Source organism: Schistocerca piceifrons, chromosome 5, assembly GCF_021461385.2.
Source record: "Schistocerca piceifrons isolate TAMUIC-IGC-003096 chromosome 5, iqSchPice1.1, whole genome shotgun sequence".
NCBI classification, from domain to species: domain Eukaryota; kingdom Metazoa; phylum Arthropoda; class Insecta; order Orthoptera; family Acrididae; genus Schistocerca; species Schistocerca piceifrons.
In genome coordinates, this window is record NC_060142.1 from 307,615,324 (window position 1) to 307,638,966 (window position 23,643).

General features: G+C 40.0%; 1 protein-coding gene across 1 annotated transcript in view; it reads right to left on the minus strand.

Moving 5' to 3' along the window:
- The window catches only part of LOC124798962 (neuronal acetylcholine receptor subunit alpha-7-like), a 341,236-nt gene that overhangs the window by 230,351 nt on the left and 87,242 nt on the right, over positions 1 to 23,643 (minus strand). Inside the window, exon 4 of the mRNA XM_047262497.1 lies at positions 3,631 to 3,811. Within this exon, the coding sequence (XP_047118453.1) occupies positions 3,631 to 3,811 (181 nt within the window). The remainder of the gene's footprint in view (positions 1 to 3,630; positions 3,812 to 23,643) is intronic.

Here is a 23,643-nt window from a genome sequence, read left to right on the forward strand (position 1 = left end):
CTTCAGGGCCATTACGCGAGATGTAAGTTGGTGGCAGTATTAATCGTTCTTCAGTCTATCACGCATGCCAGATTCCCACTGAGCACATTTATTTATTTATTTATTTTTAGTCATCAGTCTTTTGATCGCTTTGATGAGGCCTGCCAACCTCTTCATTTCAGAGTAGCACTTGCAACCTACGCCTTCAATTTTTTACTGAATGTATTCCAATCTCTGTCTTCCTCTCCTTTTTTGCCTTCTACAGTTCCCAATAGTACCATGGAACGCATTCCCTCATGTATTAACAGAATTCCTGTCTTCCTGTCGCTTCTCCTTGTCAGTGTTTTCCACATACTCCTTACATCTCCGATTCTGCGCTGAACCCCCTCATTCCTTACCTTATCAGTCCACTTAATTTTCAACATTCATCGGTAACATCACATCTCAAATCCTTCAATTTTCTTCTTTTCCCGTTTTCCCATAGCCCATGTTTCACTACCACACAAGCTGGGCTTCAATCGTACATTCTCAGAAATTTCTTCCTCAAATTAAGGCGTTTGTTGGTTACTAGTAGACTTCTAATGGTCAGGAATACCCTTTTCCCGGTACTAGTCTGCTTTTGGTGTCCTCCTTGTTCCGTCCGTCATTGGATATTTTGCCACCTAGGTAGCAGAATTTCTTAACTACTTCTACTTCGTGACTATCAGTCCCGTTGTTAAGTTTCTTGCTGCCCTCATTTCTGCTACTTCTCATTCCTTTCGGCTCTCTTCGATTTACTCTCAATCCATATTCTGCACTCATTAGACCGTTCATTCCATTCAGCAGATCATGTAATTCTTCTTCCCTTTCACCGAGGATAGCAATGTCATGAGCAAATCGTATCATTGCTACCCTTCCACCTTGAATTTTAATTCCACTTCTGAACCTTTCTTTTATTTTCGTCATTGCTTCTTCGATGTGCAGATCGAGCAGTAGGGGCGAAACACTACATCCGTTAATTACACATTATTTAATCTGAGCACTTCGTTCTTGGTCGTCCACACTTGCTATTCCCTCTTGGCACTTGTACATACTGTGTATTACCCGTCTCTCCCTATAGCTTACCCCTATTTTTCTCAGAATTTCGAATAGCTCCAACCATTTTATATTGTCGAGTGCTTTTTCCAGGTCGACAGATCCTATGAACGTGTCTTGATTTTTCTTTAGACTTGCTTCCGATATCAACCACAAGGTCAGAATTGCCTCTCTGGTGCCTTTACCTTCCCTGAAACCAAACTGATCGTCATCTAACACTACCTCAATTTTCTTTTCCGTTCATCTGTATATTTTTCTCGTTAGCAACTTGGATGCATGAAAGGTTAAGCTGATTGTGCGATTATTCTCGCACTTATCAGCTCTTGCAGTCTTCGGTATTGTAGATGATATTTTTCAGAAAGTCAGATGGTATGTCTTCAGACTCACACATTCTACACACCAACTTGAATTGATGTTTTGTAGCCACTACCTACCGGTAAAAAATCTAGCAGCACTCCTCTGAATTGCTTCGGCGTCTTCCTTTAATCCGAGATTTGGAGTTCCCAAACAACCGGGCAGTATTCAAGGGCAGGCCGCACATGTCTTCTATACGCGATCTGCCTTATAGGTGGTCTAGTATATCCTAGAATTCTTCTAATAACCCGAACTCGAACATTTACTTTCCCTACAACCAGCCTTGTGTACTTGCTCGTTGCATTTCATGTCTCTCTGCAACGTTACGTCTAGATGTTTAATCGAAGTGACTGCGTCAAACAGCCCGCCACACTCTATTCGAACACTACGGTACTTTTCTTTTCACTCATTGGATTAACTTACATTTCTCCGCAATTAAGAACGTGCTGCTATTCATCACACTAAATAGAAATTCTGTATCTTTTTGCAGTCACTTAATGACGACATTTTTCCTGGCACTGCAGTGCAATCAGCAAAGTCACCTCCTCCGATAGGATGATGTGTAGTTGTGTTCAGAACAAGCTTCGAGCTGATGACAGATTTACCTAATTGATCTATAATATATCCCTTCTTGTTTGTTCCCCGTAGAACATTTCATTTTACCTATTTCCCAGTGTGTAACTACCCACTAGGTTGAGAACCACTGCCCTATATTACAACGTGAAGAAAGAATTCAGTACGCAATATCCGTTTAAGTTACCTGAAAACACAATGACTACTTATTTTGCCTGTGTGAAAGGAATTGAAATATTAGATAATTAATTAAAAAAGTACTATGTGACGTACTCTACTCAACTCCCTCTAGCAACTCTATACGATGAGATGTTCTGCTCTTCAAGATTTTCTTGATGTCATTCAGCTGTGGTGACCGAAATAGCGTACAAAATCTGTAACTTTCCTATTGGTCCTACATCACTGCTTTGTCGAAGATCCAGTCAGATTAAGAGGCGACCTCCAGGGCTTTCTTGCTCCATGCAAAATGGTGGTGCAAACCGCGGTTTCCCCTCCTGATGGTTCAATTGCGCCAGAAACTGAACGATGGCCAGCTGATCTGAACATATACCTGAATAGTGCACTGCCTTGGAACCTACTGCCTGCAAAGCTAAGCTCTCGTGTCAGCGGAAGCAGTGCTGTTGGTTACGTTCTGCTCCGATCGCATACTGAACGATTTATGTAAGCTAAGCCAGTCGGCGTACGGGGCTCGTTTTGCATGATATTAAGCATGAGATTCAGGCACTGAAGCGGCCGTGGCGTATGCACCGTGCCTCTTATCTACTCATCAACTGTCGTCGTGGACTGCAGTGCTGTTTCTCGACTGGCCCGAATACTTGGCTGAGCCAGCTTCCCGTAATTTCGCAATGACAACGTGCAGTAATCAACTAAACTGGATACTTGTCTACTGTTCAGAATGCGCCGTGTGTATCTACTCTATTGCTTAGGCATTCGATTAGGAAGTCACTACTTAAAAGACAATTTACTCAAGATTTTTTTTCTGATTAGTGTTCCTTACCTTACACTTGCTTCTTTACATTTTATTTGCCTGCATGTTTGTCATTTTCGAAATGTGCTACCTCAAATTCACTTTGAAATTCGGTATCTTCTATACATGATCAGTATCCTATCACAGACTTCTGTGACGACATTGTCGAATGCTTTGAAACACACTTATAAAGCTTTCTCGGAGGCAGTCTGTTTACATCAGGTGACATTAATTTAGACGAACCAGGCAATCTAGTCTTCGTCTCTCTCAGCCTCGATGACATTTCAGCTTTATGCACTTGTGATCCATTTTTAACTTTAATCGGTATAGTCACTAATTTTTATTGATCTTTAAGGCTTCTTGAAGCAGACAATAAGGAAAATAAGTCCCAACAAAAAGAATACAATTTTTTTCGGTTACATAATTAGATGATTCGTAATTAGTTATCTAGAGCAATATTCACAGTGTCTTATGAAAAAGAAAGAGTTACTCTCACAGTGACATAATTCTTTCCTTTCATTTTCAAGCCGCGCCTTTAGTCAAACTTTTGTACATAATTTTGAGAAAAGAGTACTTGACTGAGGCGGTAGGGACTGCCTGTTGCAGCTCTAGTGCACCAGGGACGCGGAGACTAGATTGCCTGGTGAGCCATCATCGCATGTTGTGCAGCCACTGTGTACTACCTGATTGCCATCATAGGTCCAGCTACCGAACTTCATGTCACAATGTTGGTCATCAAAGGGGAACCACGTAATGTCTATCTTGCATGTGCTCTTGAAGATGCCCGGTGGAACGTACAAGCAGCTACCGTTATGTCTGACCACAACGTTGGTGTGGTAGGTCCCGTCGAAACCCTCATCAGCACTTGTGGTGGAAAAGTTGGAAAATATTTACTGTGTGTATCATATCAACACTATCGTGTGTGTATACAAAGGCAACTGAATAGTAGTATTACTTTAACAGTATTTAGTTCTGCTTAGTCTCGTCACTTTAGGTTCCAGGCGTTTAAAGGACCTACTTGAGTTTTGAAATTTTAAATCGGTATTTTTAGGGATGCAGGAATTCGGGAAGGGGTATTAAAAGAACACATTTATTACTTAAATATTTTTATTTGCTTTTTTTAACAGGAATAAAGGGCATGTGTAAGTTAAAATTGTTCATAAAGTTTTATATTTAGGAAATATTGCAAGCAGAAAAGAAGAAAAATTATCTGAAAACATCCTTCCAATCTCATTAATGCGACATTTTTTAACATAATGTTCCATAAGATAGTTGTTAAAGGCACTGTGTTTCGTTTCTACAAATTAATTTTAAAAATGCATAGGGTAGCTCTCATGCGTGAAGCTAACCTTATCAAATACAACTAGTCCTATAGTAAAATACTGGCAGTTCGCTAATATCTCAGGATATATTTATACTGCAACTGCAGTTAGCAGCAGATAGATCATAGGAGACGCCATTAGTGTTGTAAAAGAAACATCAAAGCTCAGCCAATTTGGAGAGCTCGCAAGACTAGGGCCCAAGGGCTTTGAAGTTCATACTTTTCTTAGTTTCAAAGAGTTTGTAATTCTAACAAGAGTATGTAATTTGTCTGTTGTTTTCTATCTACATCTCTTTACATGACGTTTTAGACGGTGCCAAATAAAAAATCAAGTATTATCTGTAAGAAGCATCAAAGGTCAGATTCGTGTTCCTACCAATGTGCGTGAAACTTTAGACTCAGTTCATGATTTGTTACAGCAGAGCACCCCTTGTATTCTGTACGCGTCTTTTGGTGTTAATGTTTATTCTCTTCATACAAAGAGAAAGAGTCAGCGTAAATTCTTTTTATTGGACCGAATGATTTCTTTATAACATCACAGTGCCACATGAGTTTCAAGCATACGATAATTTTATTTGACTGTTGTAATTGTACTGGAAGCAAGGATCGTGCGAATCAGTTTAGTACTCACGTGCTTTCATCCCTGAAGTGCTGGTGTGCGATGAATTATTGGGTATGGTTTACTGAATGTTAATTTATGGTAAAAGCTGGCGTTGTGGGTTTAGATTTCTGAAATTTACAATGTCGGTTGACAAAGATTTTTTCTGGGACTTTCCCACCACACGCAGGGAGCGCCGCCAGCTCCGAGCCGCTAGAACCAGTGCCGCCAACGTCTGTACAGTAAATTTACTCCAGTCTTCACGGAACAACATTCAGTAGTGCAATGAGGAAGGATAAGGTGTGGGAGAGGCGTTCATGGAAGAGGGAAAGACGGAATTCTAACCGTTTTGTATCTCGCGACAAACTGAAATTTTCTGCCAACCAGGACGGCACCAAAATGCTTCTTTTGTTGGGCATCTGCGAAACCGAGCAAATGCCTGGAGTGGAAGTTGCAACGAAGTGTGCTCGAACATGCATCAAGCATCACTCGGAGGAGTCTCGCTGCAGTAACCATGGTGTGTTGAGTGTCAGGACAGACTGAAGTGGATAATCATACACAGGAAATACAAGGTGTAATTAAAAAAGAAAAATATGCTGATGACGTCATAAATGTGGTGAAATTTGTTTGAGTTAAAAGAGAGAACCATTGTTTCTATACAAGAAGACGGATCTATTAATCACACTTTTTGAAATGCCGATAATGTACCGAGAACTCCAGCATGATTAACCCAGAGCGCTATCAAAAAATTTAAATGCTCTCTCTGACGCTGATTTACTATCTTTTACAGAGACCTGTTTTACTTGTTAGAAGAAAGCAAAAGCAACTGCAGCGAAATACGGTTTGAAAACCGTGGTTAGAAGAATCCTGAACATCTACTCTGTGAGTCGTTGCAGTGCTACAGTGTGGTGTAATGCTTGGAAGTTGAACAGAAGGCTATTGACTGCAGAATAACAGCTACGTACAGCTGTTGCTTACAAAATGTAGTCGATAAAAGAACAATGATTGTTTACGTGCAGTGGGAAAAAAATTCGAGAACGGTAAATGGAAAAATAAAGTGCGAAAAACTGATAGATTGGTGTACCGCTTCAATAAATCCCTTTGCAGTGATACCAAATGATTTCCTAGAATTCTTATACACAAGTGGGACGTCAGCATTGGACACATATCATACGCGACTGGAACAGGAAAGGGAGGTAATGACAGAGGCACGTAAAGTGCCCTCCGCTACACACCGTTGGGTGGCTTGCGGAGTATAAATGTAGAAATGTAGAACGGATCAGATGCTCTACCTCGAGGTCATTTTAGTTTAGCCTTGACAGGCATAAAAATGAAAAAATAAATAAAATCTTGATTGAATTTGAAAGTGATCTGATAGCAAGGAGTTACAATATAAACATAACCTTTATTAATACAACTGTCAGTCACAAAAGTTGCTACATTTAGCTTATTTATTTGCGATGCGTTGCGACATCTGGAAGATCATATTAAGGCGCTACAACTATCCACAATTCCTACAAATGTACTGGCTGAATTGTATATCACATTATTGTTAACAGGTTGTCAGGAACGGTGTGTGCTGCTGCCAGTGAAAATAAGGTTGTCCAGTTATCTGGTATATGTCGCCACCAACAAAAGAATGGCTTACTATTTTATTACTGCTGAGTAATTACTTTTGCTGTCATTTAAGGTGTTGTTGCAGTGATTCACTGGCTGTTTGAGCGCTGGTGTCCCCTTTAGTGTCTAATTAAAGTCACTTCATTTGTGTTTTTGTTTCGATGTTTCATTTCGTATAAAAGTCACATCGATTTGTACAAGAAAGAAGGAAGAATAGGGTTTAGTGCCCCCATCAACGGCAAGCTAATTAGAGACAAAACATAACCCAGATTGGTCAAGAATGGGACAGGAAACTGTCAGTGTTCTTTCTAATTTGATGATCTCGGAATCTGAATCAAGAAATTTATAGAGAGATTATAAATATAGATGGCAGCGGCCTAATCCAGCATCCTAACAACCAATGGGGTTTCATTAAAGGACGTAATGCTGCCGATACCATCTTTGCTGTGCATCAACTCATAGAAAAAAATCTAGAGAGTTTTATATTGCTTTGCTACATTTGGAGAATACGTTTGGCTGTGACCCACATCAAGCAAATGGGCACAATTTCTATGTCACAGGTGTGCCAGAACAACTCATCTATTGACTCAGAATGTTATGCATAAATAGGCTGTGTATGTCTGGCATGGCCATCATTGTTCCAGTATCAGTTGAAGTGCAGCTGCACAACTGTTCATATTCGTCATGGACACTAAAGAGATTGGAAGCTAAACCTATGTTGGACTTATTCTACAATGACGATGGTTTGATTGAAGATTCTACGGGATGGGATTTACATAATGCTCAGGCTACGCTGTTGATCGCCCCAGTTTGTGGTCCGACAGTAAAACCAGAGAACTGTATGCTTGGGTACAGTTATTAGTCAAAGAACCTTCGAAATTTGAGGGAAAACTTACAAAACCAGTGTCTCACGGGAAGTGAAGGCATTATCAGTAGTGACGAATAAACTAGGATGGAAGTAAGTTGGAAGTGGGAAACACAGCAGCTTATCATGTTGTCATCCTAGGGAGAGCAGGATAACGCCTTTAACAAGAATGTGAAGATCGTAGACTTTTACCCAATAGGCGTAAATAGTTGAGGAAAGTGAAACTCCAAAATTCTAAAAAGCTTGATAACGTGAGAAAATGCTCGAACGAAAAGTAAAAGGAGGATTTGTATTGTTTTTGTTTATGGTGAAGCTCGAAGACAAGGGATGAATGGATCTCGCTGGACAATGTTGCCCTAAGTAAAACTCGAGAATGCTATTATAATTCAGAAGGGACCTCTCCGTTATTTGGTCTGCACGTCAGCATGATAACGCACAATGAGTGGGACTGGGTTCTGACTAAAGGGATCTTTCATGATCAGACAGGACAAAGAGTTTGCATGTTCTGCGAAATATTATACAAATATTTCTGAAGAACAAAACAAGTTTCTAAAAATTTCATTGGTGGAACTCAACCAGGCCAATGAAAAGAAAAGACAAGCCCAGGTCAAACCAGGGTGCCAGAAGAGATGAGATTTTGATATACTGCTACTGTTGAATTTGTGTTATGATACTTGATGTGATATGCTTCTACGTTTATTAGAACATTACTGAGGTTTTCACGCCAATTACAGTCATTGGTGTTGATCAAGTCAGAGCCAGCTGCAACCACATGGGAGCAACACACGACGCGCATATATATTATTGTCTCATATGCACAGCAGCTTGAAGCCACAAGTTACTGGATATCAAAAAACTGGCTGTGAACTGCCTGATAATAATACGTCCTAAAGCATTTTGTGAATGTCTGCCTTCCGTAGTTCTGTTGGTCGAAAGGTAGTAACAAACACCTAGGAATGTCACCCTGAGTCTCCGGTTCGTAAAATGGGCATATTATTGTGAATCTTATAGTTGTGATGGAAAGATGTTATTTTGCTTCGTTTGAATCCTTGAGAGCAAGTCACTAATTAATTTTGTAGAGGGTAATTACTATTCATTTAGCTGTAGTCCATAATAGATAAAATTCGTGAAAATAAATGTTTTAAAGATATTCTACTGTACCAGTCGCGTAGCTGGTGTATTCAGTCATATTAACTGATTGAAGTTAAGTTTCCTTAGCTGGATTTATGCAACAAATCTATCACCAATACCTTCTCACAAAAATTCACGCCATCCTTAGCACTATCTACCAATTACAGTGGACAGGTGAATTAGTAAGTAATAATAAAATCGTTGTACAAATGTAAGCAGTATGAAAACAATAATTCTGTCTTTTTACAAAGCGGCGACAACTCAAAACAACTGGATAACATGGAGCATTAAACTTATCTCTCAACAGTTATATGTTGATGTGCTTATCGAAAAACATATTGTACTTTCATCAGCTGCTATGAAAATTCTTTGTTATAGCAACCAGTTTCATCACCTAATCATCAGGCACAGGGTGTTTTTCAATTAATGTATTTGTGTAGAAACGTACAAGACGTTCAGTCACACTTTAGATAACGTCAAGAATGCGAATTGAACAACACAGCTTGAGAATATAAAATCTACATATAGTTCACAAACTGCAATGTTATCAATAACCAAGGAATATAACGCACCAAAAGCCTGAAAACTTGCACGGCGTATACCATTTCGCTATTAGACTTCTGTCGTGATTCAGACATCTAAGAGTATCTTCATCTGGGTTTCTTTCCTGTCTTCATTCTGCAAAACTTTTTATGATGGTCTCATATATGGAAGTAAATTTATTTAAATTTTGGTCCACGTCGTGATTATATTCTTAAGCGATGTGCATCCTAGATATTTAATATGATTTATTTGCTTCAGGATTTTATTATTCAAGACTATTTTGGATCTTACTAGTAGTCTGCCAAGAAATGCCATCATTTTCGTTTTATCTACCAACAATGTTAGGTTGAAATTTGAGGCTTTCAGCTGCTACCTACAGACTACCATGCAGAGGTCGTCTTCATTGTGCGTGATCGGAGTTAGGTCATTTGCATATACATTTAGTGTAGTGTCACGATCTAAAAGAACTCCATTTATGTTCAACATTTTTCATTTGCTGATAGCTTCATGTATATATTTAATTAAGAATTTTGGAGAAATATAGCATCCTTGTCGTATTCCTTTGTTTGTGTTCATTGCTTTGTTGTTATGTTTCCCGTATGTATAAAGATAATACTATCACTGAAAATAATGCAGACTTATCATATCATGTAAAGATACTGCAGCATCATTCCTGACAAATATATACAAGCTATGGGGTACTACCTTCTGAAAATATTAAAAAGTTGGTTACTGTAATTGTTTGTGTACTGAATACATACACCACCTGATGATAAATTACCAGATCTCGAAATCCATCGCAAATAAATAAGTTAACCAGAGCAATATTTGTGACTCGTAACTGTTCTATTCATAATGTAATTAATCTTGTAACTATGATATTGGTGGAAGAGAAGGAGTCAATAGATGATAAGATTTTCGTGTCGAAATGTAAGTGCTATTTATTGCCTTTTTAATTCTGTATCCGAACAGGTGATTTATTACGTTCCAATTTGCTTCCTATCGATTTAGAAGGGCTCCATCTTCCAGCAAAAAAGGTGGGAATCGATACACACTATAACAGCTAGTGTATCACCTGAACTTGAGGAAACCGCTCATCCATTCACCAACAGATGCTAAAACATTTCAGTTGACGAGTACAACAGGATCTGTTGTTAGGGCTGTCGTACCTGTTGGACAGAGGACCAGTTTCCTAATTTTAAGGCGATATAAGCACACTAGACAAGAAAAAATTAGTCACACCTAACAGAAATCATGCTAATAACTTGTAATACCACCTCTAGCCTTGATAATGTCCCAAATTCGTCGGGGACGTTAGTTCACCATTTTCTTCAGACGTACCATATCTCCCTGAAATCACTCATTGATCCTGCAGAGCCAGAAAATTGCGGAGATGTTGAGTGCTACGTTTCAGCCGCTGTTACGAGTAGTCCCATACATTTTATGAGGGATTAACATTGAGTAATTTGGCCTGAACGCATGCGTGCAGCCTTGTAAACACGACTGCTGTTATCTTGGAACGCAGGAGTGTCCACAACATACTCACCATCAAGATAAAGGACAAAGGCCGTACTTAGTCATCGAGATAGTTAAAGTAAATATCCTGGCCCTAGCTCGCGGTGATCTGAATCAGTGGGCCCAAGTAGTAATACAGAAAACACCCCAGTCTGAACCACAGCCTCCTCATCATTTGATAAGAGGCCAAATGGTGACTTGAATTACTTTTTTACACGTCTCCAGTCAGTTTCTGTCCAGTTTCTGTGCTGCTTGACCAACTGAACTTTATGTGTCTTTATGAGCAACGGCCTTTTGCGGCCCATCCAACTTCAAATGTCTGTTGAATACAATGTTCGCTTGGAAAGTGATTGATACAGACTCGTGTTCACTAACAGTAGAAACTACTGCCTTGTTTGAAAGAGGTCTCTGGTCACAGTCAGTTAGGATCTTTTTACGAACATAGTTCTTGTGTTATATTGCTCCGAGTAGTACACCATTTCATGTAGACACATTGGACAGCCTGTATTGATAAACTGACCATCGGGCAACTTCATTCATGGTGTGGTTGTGGGCATCTTCCCGTTATTGTGACGTCTCCAAGTCAACTCATCTTTTTGCAATGATTCAATACAATGGACCAGTGAGTGCATACCAGTTCATTGTCATGACTTACACCTGTGGTGGATGGTCACATGAGCACCTGATACCCGCTCTCTAGCACCTACAGCGTTCCAAAGCGACCAGTGTGCTCTTTTAAGGGTGTGATTAATACAGTGTTGTTCATAAGTACCACCAGGGTTTCAGAAGAGAACTGTGAGAAAACAACAAGACATACAGAAAACGCATGTCAATGGACAGGGTTTCTCTCCAAGTTTGGTTTCTTAATAAGCTCCTTGGCATAGGTGTAATGTGGAGCAGACATATGGAAAGATGTAGAGAAATCATTCACTCTGTATTGACACATCGAAATAATTCGCCCCTGAAAATAGGCAACCCAGTAAATAAATTTCCAGATCAAGCTGCTGTGGTGCCTTTCTGGGCAATTAGTGTCTCAGACTTCAGTGTGTTGCACGTCACTGCAGATGCTTGTCGCACCACAAAGAGTGCCGTTGTTGAGTACCTGTAGTGTCAGTTAAAACATGGAGGGATGCTGTATCACTAATATGTGTTTATTTTCTATATTCGTTTGCCTTGAAATTTTAGTGCAGTCGTCTTCTGATAACCTGGAGGCACTTACGAATAACTATGTGTTTTGTTAACTGAGATTGCTTGCATTTGTGTAATATTCATCAAATTTCGCATTTTGTGCTTTAAGATGGACCCTTGTGACTTCTAAACCGACAGAAATTAAATGGGAAAGCAATAAATGCAGCTATTTGGATAAGGACATTTTTGTGTAGCTACCTTTGGCAATAGGTGTTATATATTAATTATGTATTTTTTACCTTAAGTGTATTACAGTTTAAAAGAATTTTACAGCAGACATTTTTTGCTTTTATTTACGAAGCATCTTTAATAGATTCTATAAATCTGATACACTTAATACGTTTCTACATTTCTACATTTTGCGTTTTATAAATTAAAATAAAAACAGAAATAAATTAAAGACATTAGCAGCCAGTGGGTGCTGATTTATATCAATGGGGCATGTTGAAAATTTGTACCAGACTGGGGCAGGAAACTGGGCTGCCTCGTTTGTAGGCAGATGCCCTGATAATTATGCCACACACACAAAGTGGTCTCCTGAACTGCACAGACTACCCTAGTACCACTTCCATCAGACTCATATTCTCTATTTTCTACTTATACCACACACTACTAAAGTAGAGCCCCTACTCATTAGCCTCATTACTCACACACGCACACACAAAATATATATATATATATATATATATATATATATATATATATATATATATATATATATATATAATTATGCTGATGACAGCCGAGAATTTGGATCTGACGAGAGGTGTTCATGAATTTAGGCAACATTGTCTATGGAGTGCAGTGATCTGGTGTTAACTTTGATTAAATCAATAGTCGGGCTCACAATAACATTTGTTTATTATTACTGGTCTTGGCTTATGTTAACGCCATCAGTGTTTGGTTGTGGTGTCACGTGAAGAACCAAGGAGCTGCTAAAACCAACCACAGCGAGCCTAAAATATGTGAAGATGGCTTAAACATAAGCCGAAACTGGTAATAATAAACAAATGCTATTACAGTCTCGACTGTTGTTTTAATCAAAAGACTGGAGGTGTTCTAGGCTAGCCTGTACAGCTGCTGTGAGCACTGTGTTTGGATTTGCATAGTGGTCTGTCCACTGTTCGAGTAAGCAGGAGACCCAGTTTGGAATCCCAATGTGACAAAAAATTTCAACTTGCCTCGTTGATATAAATAAATGTGTGCTGGCAACTGGTGTCTGTAATTTCTGTGTGTCCAAAAGAACAGAAAACACCTGTAAAATTAAAATTAATTTTTTTCTATAAATTTGGAGTAAAAAGAAATATTGAACACCATAAGTAAGTTGTTGCCAAATCCATAAGGAAGAACTGTTTTTAATGTACATATAGCAAAATGTAAAGATATGTAATTTATACTGTATTTATAGAAACAACTCATGATACTTTGTAAATGAAAGCGAAAAGCGTCTGGTGTAGAACTTTTTTGAATTGCGTTGTGCTTAAGATGAAACAAATAATTAATAATGGAAGTATTACGTTTTTCCCAACTGACATACACTTTTTATGTAACTATCAATTGAAGTCAATAGAGTGAAGAAATGATGTGCTAGTTAATGGAAAAGTCAAGAGTGTAAGAGCTATGCTGGAGAAATGATGACATAAACGGGAACAGACAGTGAGTGGATAAGTTGGAAGTTAGTGGGACAAGAGAGGAAGTTGAGAGAGAAAAGTGGTGAGGTTAGGAAGGGCTTGGAGGCGCTGGCGGCGCGCGGCGCGTAGTGGCGGTGGCGCTCCCCGCGCGGGCGGCCCGGGCGGTTGATGTGGCCCACAACAACGGCTAGCTGCCACTTGTACTTCCACCAAGTCGCCGGGCGGGCGGGCAGCTCTGACTCGCATGCGCTCGCGCTGCTCACAGACACAGGGGCGTAGGCGGAGGCGGGGCTGCTAGGGGGCGTGGGGCAGGGCGGGGCGGACAGCATGCACGACCATACCCGGCCGGCGACTGCTCGTCACCTCGCTTGGCGCCTTGCTGGGCCGGACACCCCCGCGCGCCGGCGTGCTTGTGGTGGTGTGGTGGTGGATGGTTGTAGTAGTAGTAGTCGTTTAGTAAGCATGTTTGGTTTTTGCTTTTATTGCACTGCAGGGCGGTCTGGAATAGTCTTTAGTAGGTGCTTTCAACTCGGATGGAATTTACAGGAGACAGAACATAGGATGCTGTTATAGAGGGTGATTACTTTTGACAGAATGAACACAGTTTTACTGCCGAAGTGACTGTTTTAAAAGACAGGTGCAGCACTGCCCAAAAATTGTCGTGATCGTCGAGGTGACATGCGGGTTGTACCACAACTACGTGGACGACGCTTGATGTGGTCCATTTGCGTCTGCATATACAGACTGTATCGTAACTAAACTTTTTGTAAGATGATTGCCAGCAGCAGTTAAATATTTTATGAAATACATGACATGCGGCTGTCCGTACGGGCTGTATGAAAACATTTGTCAGAAACCTTACGGATTTTTTCTTGACATCAAAACGTTACAAAAAGTTCGTAAGGGAAGTATGAAAGTAATGCGCTGTAGTGACTGCTAGATTTGTAATTTACCTCAGTTGTACATTTTTACTCACTTTATTCTTTATAGACGACCACTCCGCATGTTTTATTTTATCTGATTGTCGTTTCTTATGGTTTAGAGTAACATCCACCACAACGCATCGTGACTGTTTACTCAGTTCCTGAAATGATGGATTGGGAATACATGTATGGCCCAGTATATGTGAATCCGGACGCAGAACGTCAGCTTTAGCCTGAACGTTGCCCTGAGAGACAGTTACCTTGCATGCATATGTTTGATTCCATCAACGCGTGCGACGGACAAACCTCATTTGAGAGGAGACTCGGATATTGTGGGAGACTACATGATTTACGAACGCCTGAACGTGAAGACCGGGCTCTTCGTAATGTGGATGAAACTCCATCAACTACCTAGTACCACGACAATTCTGACAGTCCGCAGCTCGTGGTCGTGTGGTAGCGTTTTCGCTTCCCACGCCCTGGTTCCCGGGTTCGATTCCCGGCGGGGTCAGGGATTTTCTCTGCCTCGTGATGACTGGGTGTTGTGTGCTGTCCTTAGGTTAGTTATGTTTAAGTAGTTCTAAGTTCTAGGGGACTGATGACCATAGATGTTAAGTCCCATAGTGCTCAGAGCCATTTGAACCATTTTTGAACAATTGTGACAAGGAGTTAATCACGTGATGATGCGGAATATTCTGCACGAAAATGTTCTGTTCACCTATTACCTTCAACGGGTGTAAGGATTATGAGGTAGACTGTCAGCTAAGAGTACCTTTTAACGCATGTTTTCGTAATATGCCGTGGTTCTGCATTTCTTAACGTGTACCTCATTCACTGACGAGGCTGGCTTGTCACTTACGGGTTCTTCAATTACTTTTACAAACGCGTCTGGACTTGTGAAACCCTCATGAAGTGTGACAAGCAGAGCATCAACAATGGTTCAACCTCATCTCATTCATTGCTATCTCGATGGTCCTATTTCTTCCAGCAACGTCTTCTGGACAAACCTATCTACAATGTCTCAGGTATGCATTGCTTCCTTTACTAAAATAATGATGCTCCTCTAGACATCGTCCAACCAATGTTGTTGAAGAACAGTGGTGCCCCACCGCGATTTAGACAGATAGTTCGCCAGAATCTCGATAACCAGATTGGTCGAGGGGGATCCGTATGACCCACTAGATCAACAGCTCTGAATGCAACTGATTCCTTCCTTTGGTGACACTAAAAATCATTGGTGAATTCAACTCCCACACCAAGTGTCGATGTTCTGAGGGAACGAATCCGAAATGGATGTGGCCAAATGCGAAACGAAGCAGGAGTTTTCCGCAACGTACGTCAGAGTACGGAACGCAGCCTCAGTGGATACATGGAAGCAGGAAGTGGCCACCTCAAGCCGTTTTCGTAAATGTATTATTTTTGTACCATGTATAATAAATTCTTTCACACATGTAAATGTGTTTGGTAAGTTGATCATTTTTGTGTTCATGAACAATAAATTTTTACATACTTTTTTCCAAAGTTTTGATATAAAAAATAAATCCCTAGAGATCCTGACATCCACTGATGAAAAAAAAATCACAACATGGAGGAGTTGTGCGGCATAATCGATAGTTGGTAGGCGTGTTTCTACATCTGAAAGTTGGTGTCTATTCACATTTCGCGCCAGTCACATAAGACTGGCGCCAGTAGTGCCACTACGACGATGCAAATCAGGATTGCTTTAAATACGCGCTGTAATGGTCATGAGCATTAGTTACCATTGAGATTGGATGTGATGCGTTGATGTTAGTCAGGAAAGCCTTTGAGGCACAAAGACACCATTATCAACACTTCACTGGATTTGAACGAGGTCGTTTAATAGGGCTGTGATAATCTGGATGTTTCTCCTGCGATATTGCAGGAAGGTCTGACAGGAATGTAGTCACTGTACATGATTACTGGCGGCGCTAGTCACGAGAATATATAGTCGCAAGAAGACTGGGCTCCAGCTGGCCATGTGGCAATACCGAAGAGGAAGACTAACGCTTTTGGCGTATAGTTCTGGCGCATGGTGCTGCATGTGCAACAGAAATTTGAGCAGCAGTTGGCATCATAGTGACACAACGAACTGCTACAAATAGGTTACCTCAAGGCCAGCTCCGAGCCAGACGCCAAGTATCCTGCGTTCACTGACCCCAAACCACTGCTATTTACGACTTCAGTGGTGTCAAGTGGGATCTCGTTGGAGTACAGGGTGGAGGTCTGTTGTGTTCTATAATGGAAGCTAGTTCTGCCTCGGTGCCAGTGACGGCCTTGTATTGCCAGTTAAGGGCCTGCAACTAGCCTGTCTACTTGATAGACACACTGGAACAACACCTGGTATTACGGTTTGCTGTGTGGTTTCGTACGTCAGCAGGAGCACTCTCCTGGTTACCCCACTTACCCAGGCTGCAAATTTGTACTTCTGTCTGGTGATTCGATCTGTGATGCTGCCATTCATGAAGAGCATTCCACGGGGCGTTTTCCAACAGGATCATGCTCGCCCATATACCGCTGTTGTAATCTAGCATATTCCACAGAGTGTCGACATGTTGCCCTGGCCTGCTCGACCAACAGATCTGTCTTTAATCGAGTACGTATGGGACATCATCGGAAGACTATTCCAGCGGCATCCACAAACAGCATTAACCGTCCCTGTATTGATCGACGAGACTACCGACTAGACTGTAGACAGCTGCGTGTCAAGAATTTCAGAAAATGTATCATGACGTGCCATGGAAAACAGTGCACAATAACGGAAACAAAAATATTCCAGTGAACATTTGCCCACGTATAGCCGTTTGCGGGATAATTGCGAATGTGGGATTCTGAGCAGCCATTGACGTTATTTAGTACAGAGGTATCTGACGTCTGAATTTCCCTATTAAGTCACCATCTAGTTTCGCTGAAAGTTCACCGCTGGCTCATCGTTGGGGAATATGATACGGGCGTGATGAGGCATTGGCATACTTTGCTATTAGTGTAAGATGACATGTAAAACGCAAATATGGTGCCAGATAGGTTGAGCAAGGCTGGTACCTTGACCTCCAAGATCGCTTGACCTCAATACTCAGGATTTTTCTGCCTTGTTTACGTTACTCCCCTTGACACGGTTAAAGGACTGGGGCAGTGAAGCCGCACGATCGCTACGGTCGCAGGTTAGAATCCTGCCTCGGGCATGGATGTGTGTGATGTCCTTAGGTTAGTTAGGTTTAAGTAGTTCTAAGTTCTAGGGGACTTATGACCACAGCAGTTGAGTCCCATAGTGCTCAGAGCCATTTGAACCATTTGGGGCAGCGAATTGTACAGTCTTATCAAGAACTCCTAACTCACTGCGCAGACGGGCGCACATTGTATCCACCTGCGAGAACGGCAGGAGCGGCACCCCCTTTAACGTATTCGAATGGTGACACGTAACGTGCTGAAACAACACAGTATTTCTTGTTAAGCTAGGCCAAGGGTAAACAATGAGCTCAATTAGATGAGAACCTATTCATAAAGTTTATATTTCTAATAAGTGTGCGTCAGTGGGGCAATATTTCATACAGAAGGCATAGGAAACTCATAGCCAGTCATTCTCAGTTACCTCAGAAACGGTTCGGTTCCGGACACATATTAACTGAAACTCTTCTGATTCTACTATCTTATATTTTCATCCGCGTCAGTTTTCCCAGTTAATTACGATACAGCCTCTACACATAGCACACCACTGTACAATGCCTGGAAGTGCGTGTTTCGCACTAATATTAAGCGATTTTCCCTTCTCCATTCTCGTGTAGAGAGATGGAAAAATGAAGGTGCGTTTTCGTACACGTCCCAATGACACCAATTTTATCATCGTGTAAAATATTTGTCAATGAATAAATACAGTGTGACGCGGGACAACACTCAGAACATTTTAGTGTCAACTGACTCTGGTGCGACTGTGATATTTTCGTCCCAGAGCGATAGACAAATTCAGTGGTATAACAGATGAGAAATTACGCAGTACAAATAATTTGAATATAAGGGTTTTGTGCTATAGATACACGGCATCCAGAAGTTTAAACCATTCTCAACGGCAACTGGCATCACCAAGGCAAGCGATATGTAATGATGTAAATAATAAAAATGAATACAATAAAATAATTCTGAGTATCAGTCTGAATGTTTATAAAACACTAAAGCAACCGAATTGCCGACGTTACAAACCAGCTTTGCGGTAGTCTTCTTCATGTCTTCCCTGCCGAGTCAACCATCGTGAAGAGGACCGCTTTAAATGCGGTCGAAACGTCAGCAATTTAGTTGCTTAGCGTTCTATAATGGCACGGCTTAATATTAAAAATTATTTTATTCGGATATGTAATAGTATTTACGGTAACTTCTTGTGAAACTTACAACAGAGTTTTATCACTGAATGTGTCTCATACAGATCTACTGCTCTGGCGCAAAAAATACCATAAATCCATTTAAAAAATAATGCCTGTGTCTCGGTGACTAGCCAGGTTGCTCCATGAACCGCTGGTGACTATTCGGCTAGATTAAACGATATTACACATCTTTAACGCATCAAAAGTTATTTAAACTTGGGCTCCTTACCCCATACAAGGTATATGATAATAGCAAGGACTGCCGCGGGCGGTATTCGGCGAGTTTGCACAGGGACTGAACTTTGCACGTGCTGTTATGTCGAGGGTTACCGAAAGCACGGCAAGCTGCGGAAAACTAGACCTTGCAGAGTTCGTTGTCCTGCCAGATCGACTACCGTGGATTCGAGCAGCGGATAGATGCGCCACTGTGCTTCAAACAGCATACTAATTCGATGGAAGCTGTGAGCAACTGTACTATGCAGAATCAGTTCCTCCCCACGCGATACAGAATCTCACTTGTGCATCTCTGCCTCGGCAAACGTAAGCGGGCACAGAGATTAGTCTGGCTGTGGCAACACATATACTGGACACTCGAGGCGTGTAATGCGTTCCGCTTGCTAACAGGAAGTGGATGAGGTACACTCGTGCGGGAGATTTTCACATTGTGTGAAATGGAGCTCCCGATACGTGTGCCATTGTCTCTTACAGGTTAACGGTACAGATACCTACTGTTCAATCATGTGCATCTGTTCCTTTGTCTATAAAAATTTGCACTTAAATTATTTCTTTGGTAAAATAATGCATCACTCTCTTAGTTCTGAACTGTGAGTAAACTACTTGTTTGAGCCTCTATACCAATGGGCACCTGTGGGACATTATCGAGCAAGATATGTGAGTCTCTGACTTAGGTCCAGTCAATGTCTGCTGTGTGTGAGGGGAGGTTGAATGGTCATGGATCAAGATGGCTATACATTACTTTCGAATGCGACACACTATTAGCTTGACAGGGCTCGCGCAAAACAACTTAGAACTTCTGCAGAAACGAATTCTCGTTTTTCCCGCTGTAAAATTGATAGCTGTGGCTTTAAAGTTCTTCATTGGGAGTAGGTTTCAGTTGTTAATTCACGCGATGGCCGCACGCAACGGAACCTACACCACTACTGTTGCCCCCCCCCCCCCCCCCCACTTCCCCCGCCTTTCAAGCGGTCTGCGCAGGTACAGGCCAAGTTATTTAGTGGATAATTAGGTAGATTATGCATTTTGAAGCTAGTTTTTTAAGGACTTATTATCACAGCGTTCTCCTCTCCACAGCTTTCGTTACCTTTGTGTGCACAGGGTTCAGGTTTTATAAACGCAGTGGGCAACAGTGACACACTGTAACTGCCTGAGGAGTATTATCTGTACTCTAAAGCTCATGTTACCCAACGTTCTGTGTTACCTTTTATGTAGGAGTCGTATCTGCGTTAGAGGCAACACTAGGAGAATATTAGCAAATTATTGGAAATCAATGTTTCATTCACTTCCTGATGTCAGGAAAATCAGCTGTATAACTGGAATAAAAATGTTCGGGTGTATACTGTAGAAATGCCACATGAATGGAACTTCGTTTTATCTTAGCTGTCTGGGCTTGAAACTAGATCTTACACATGTACAAGGGTCTCTAACGTTCTTCGAGTGTTGTAAATGTACAGTTTAATAGAGCACTCTGTATCGACGAATGTAGAAAATATAGAAATCAAGAGCAACAGCGGAATTGCTACAATGTACACGATTTTTCGTTTTGACATACAAACTTGCTATTTTGAATTTCGATGTTCATAAAATTCTATATCTCGCATTCGTTGTACAGTTCTTACTTTCTAGTCACGACGATTTATACAGTACCGTTTGCCCAATCACGCCATCGGCAGGAAAGCTATGTTCAGTTCAGTATGAAGGATTTAGGGAAGGAGTACGTGATGGTAATACAAATTTTATGGATAATTTACTGTTGGTACTATAAATCATTCTTCAGCATTGTAGTGCGAATCTGGAACCGCTTTGACTTTGAATGCGCTTTCCAAGGAAACGAGAGTTCTCTGCAAACGCAGACTAATTATTACAAATTGCTGAATCTAAAGGTGTTATTAACAAATCTACATTTTATGAGCTTTTTCTACAATGCTGTAATGATTTATAGGCATTTGAAGATGATGTTTAGCTCACCAGTATTTATCTGTTGACATTAAACACAGAAAATTTAAATACATATTCCATTTAGAGATATTACACACAGAAAATAAAAGAACAAGGCTTAGTACTTAATTATATAAGAAATAGATTCTTTCCAATATTTCTGTGAAAATTTTAAAATGTATAATAAACTTTTAAAACTAGTTACAAGTCAATTTGCAAGTGATTTTGATGAGAAATTGTAAATTACAAGTATTTTTCTGACAGTCAAAACACCTTTCAAAGATAATTGAATGCATTTCCCAAATACTGAACAGAGCATGGAAAAGTATTATAAAGTTTCCATTCGAACGTTTTCATACAACTTTCCAATTTGCTAGCTACTATTTAATAATAATATGCATAATAATTTTATCAGTTTTACTATTGTGTAACAAATAGAATTTAAATATAAATGTATTGTAAATAGAAAAGAAAGGAAAACAATATAGGTGAACCCAGCAAACATACTGTGAAACGGAGAAAAGATAACATGATCATTTAATACGATAGTTGTGTTTCTGAATAGTTCCTTATGGAACATTTGGAGATGTCAACTGTATACCTTCAGTTTATAACAGTACTTATTGACATAAAAATGGCTGGAAATTTAGTGTATAAGCTGTGCAAAGTGTTTGTTATTTATAACTTCTGAGTGACTAGGCGAAATTTGACGCTTTACCGGATCAGTTCTTACTAAAAAGAATTGTGTGTCTTGGAAAGGAAAGTATTCTAACAGAAACAGTAACCAGTCGCAGTTGCTCTTTTGAAAAATTTATTTCTTCTCTACGCTACATTTCAGTCACCAGACAGTCCTAATTTGATTGCTGTTGGCAGTAAATTACTTGCTAAATTAAATGTAGGTCTTGGCCAAAGTTGTAGCGATGATACAGAAACATTCACTATGTATGAAACTTTATAACATGTCAAATGGAGAGACACCAGTAAACTGCTCATTGTTTACCAATGTGAGTAAAAAGCGCTCGAAAAGTTGTTGGTTTGCTTATATGTCGAACAGTTCACTCATATGTGAAAATCCAACATTTCACCTATCTATCTTGCCTTTATGCCACGCTATTTGTTTGGCAACGACCTACAAGTTATTTATATGAGGCAGCTCAAGTATACTATTAAGCCTGGAGAGAAATTAATATTTAAAGAGAATAGCTTGCAAACTGGTTGATTGTTATAACTGAATAATAACCATAGTGTGCGTATTTGGTGATAATGTTGCCTTAATTTTTATTCTCAGATTTAACTATCTTTTCGCAGATTTTTATTTAACACGTAGCCTAGTACAGTAGGGTCTACAGATTTCATATTCAGTGATACTGAATGATATTTTTGAGTTAATTTCCTTATAGTACAGAAATTTAAAGCCTTGGGTTAACTTTCAGACGCTGTTAGTATTTAAAAGAGAGTGACATACGCATTTGTTTAAAAGCACACTGTAAGTCTTGTATTACAGTTGTAATCTACTATATTGCACAGTGACTGCTATTGATTTAAACAATCGCATGAAAAATAATTCTCCAGTTAACGTTAACGAGAATAACTATAGGAGAAATCTTGAGGAAGCATTTCATCTTGTTAATCATTACTGTCTTTTCAACAGTGATTTTTTGAAATATCTCTCCATTATTTACACTGTCAGTTGCTGTCGGATCAAGATTAAATAAACATGATAAAGGTGATTGCGTGTTAGATACTTCTGTCACACTGGTTGAACATAGAATTATTTTTTCTAATGATGTGCACAGATTGTCCCAAAGCTGAATCTGTAATTTGTGTACATTGCGTTTTAAAGTTATTACTTTATTAATCACTTATTACAGCCTCTGGGATCTCATTTAATTAGTTTTGCCTACATACATTCACTTTTGTGCTAGCCTAATATGAAGATTTAGCAGTTTGTTGTAGTTACTATTCCATCATAGAGCCTACTAGAGTTGTGCTTGGTACATAGTCTACGAGAAGTAGAGGAAGTGATTTCTTGCTTCCTTCAGAGTTCTAATTTACGTTTTCTTGACATTCACTGTTGCTTCACATGTATTAACAGCTTATGTCTGAGGCAAATAAAGCGCATCACTCACTCAAAGCTGTCGATATTTTAAAAACTGGTACCACATTTTTCAATGAGCAGTTAAGAAAATACAAGTTATTACCTTTTCTGCAAATACTTCCAGCATACAAAACTGGATAATGTTTGGTTAGTCTTAAGACCTTATCTTCGAAAGTGGGACGATAGAGTGACATTCTTCATGGGCTATACAAGTCTATTAATTACAATGAATTATTGAAATGAGAATCACAGAAAACTACACGATGTGCGTGTAGTCTCAAAATCTTGAATTACTGGTGATGTAAAATTATTTACTTTCTCTCATTTCGAGATTTTTCTTGCATCTCTCCTCATTATCTAAGGAGTAACGAAATTTTTCGCCATAATTACCGATTATTCCTCATGAGCTGTATTTCACACATGGTTATCTGAAGGATGCCTTTGTGTTCTGAAACGATATTGATTTGTGGGCACTAGAAACATGCTTTTATGTCAAGTGACTGCTGCATTCTGAAACGCACCTTTTCTGTTGGCAGAGATTGCTTACTCACAGACCTAGCTATACGTGAACCTGTGACGATGGTGATCAAATATTGAGTCTGCCAGTACCAATGAATAAAGCGACCTCTCGAGGCAGGTGAGACTTAGGAAAAGATAATAAGCAAGGAGTGTTGCAGTAGACTCACTTGCCATGGATATTTGATTGAGAGAAGAAATTCGC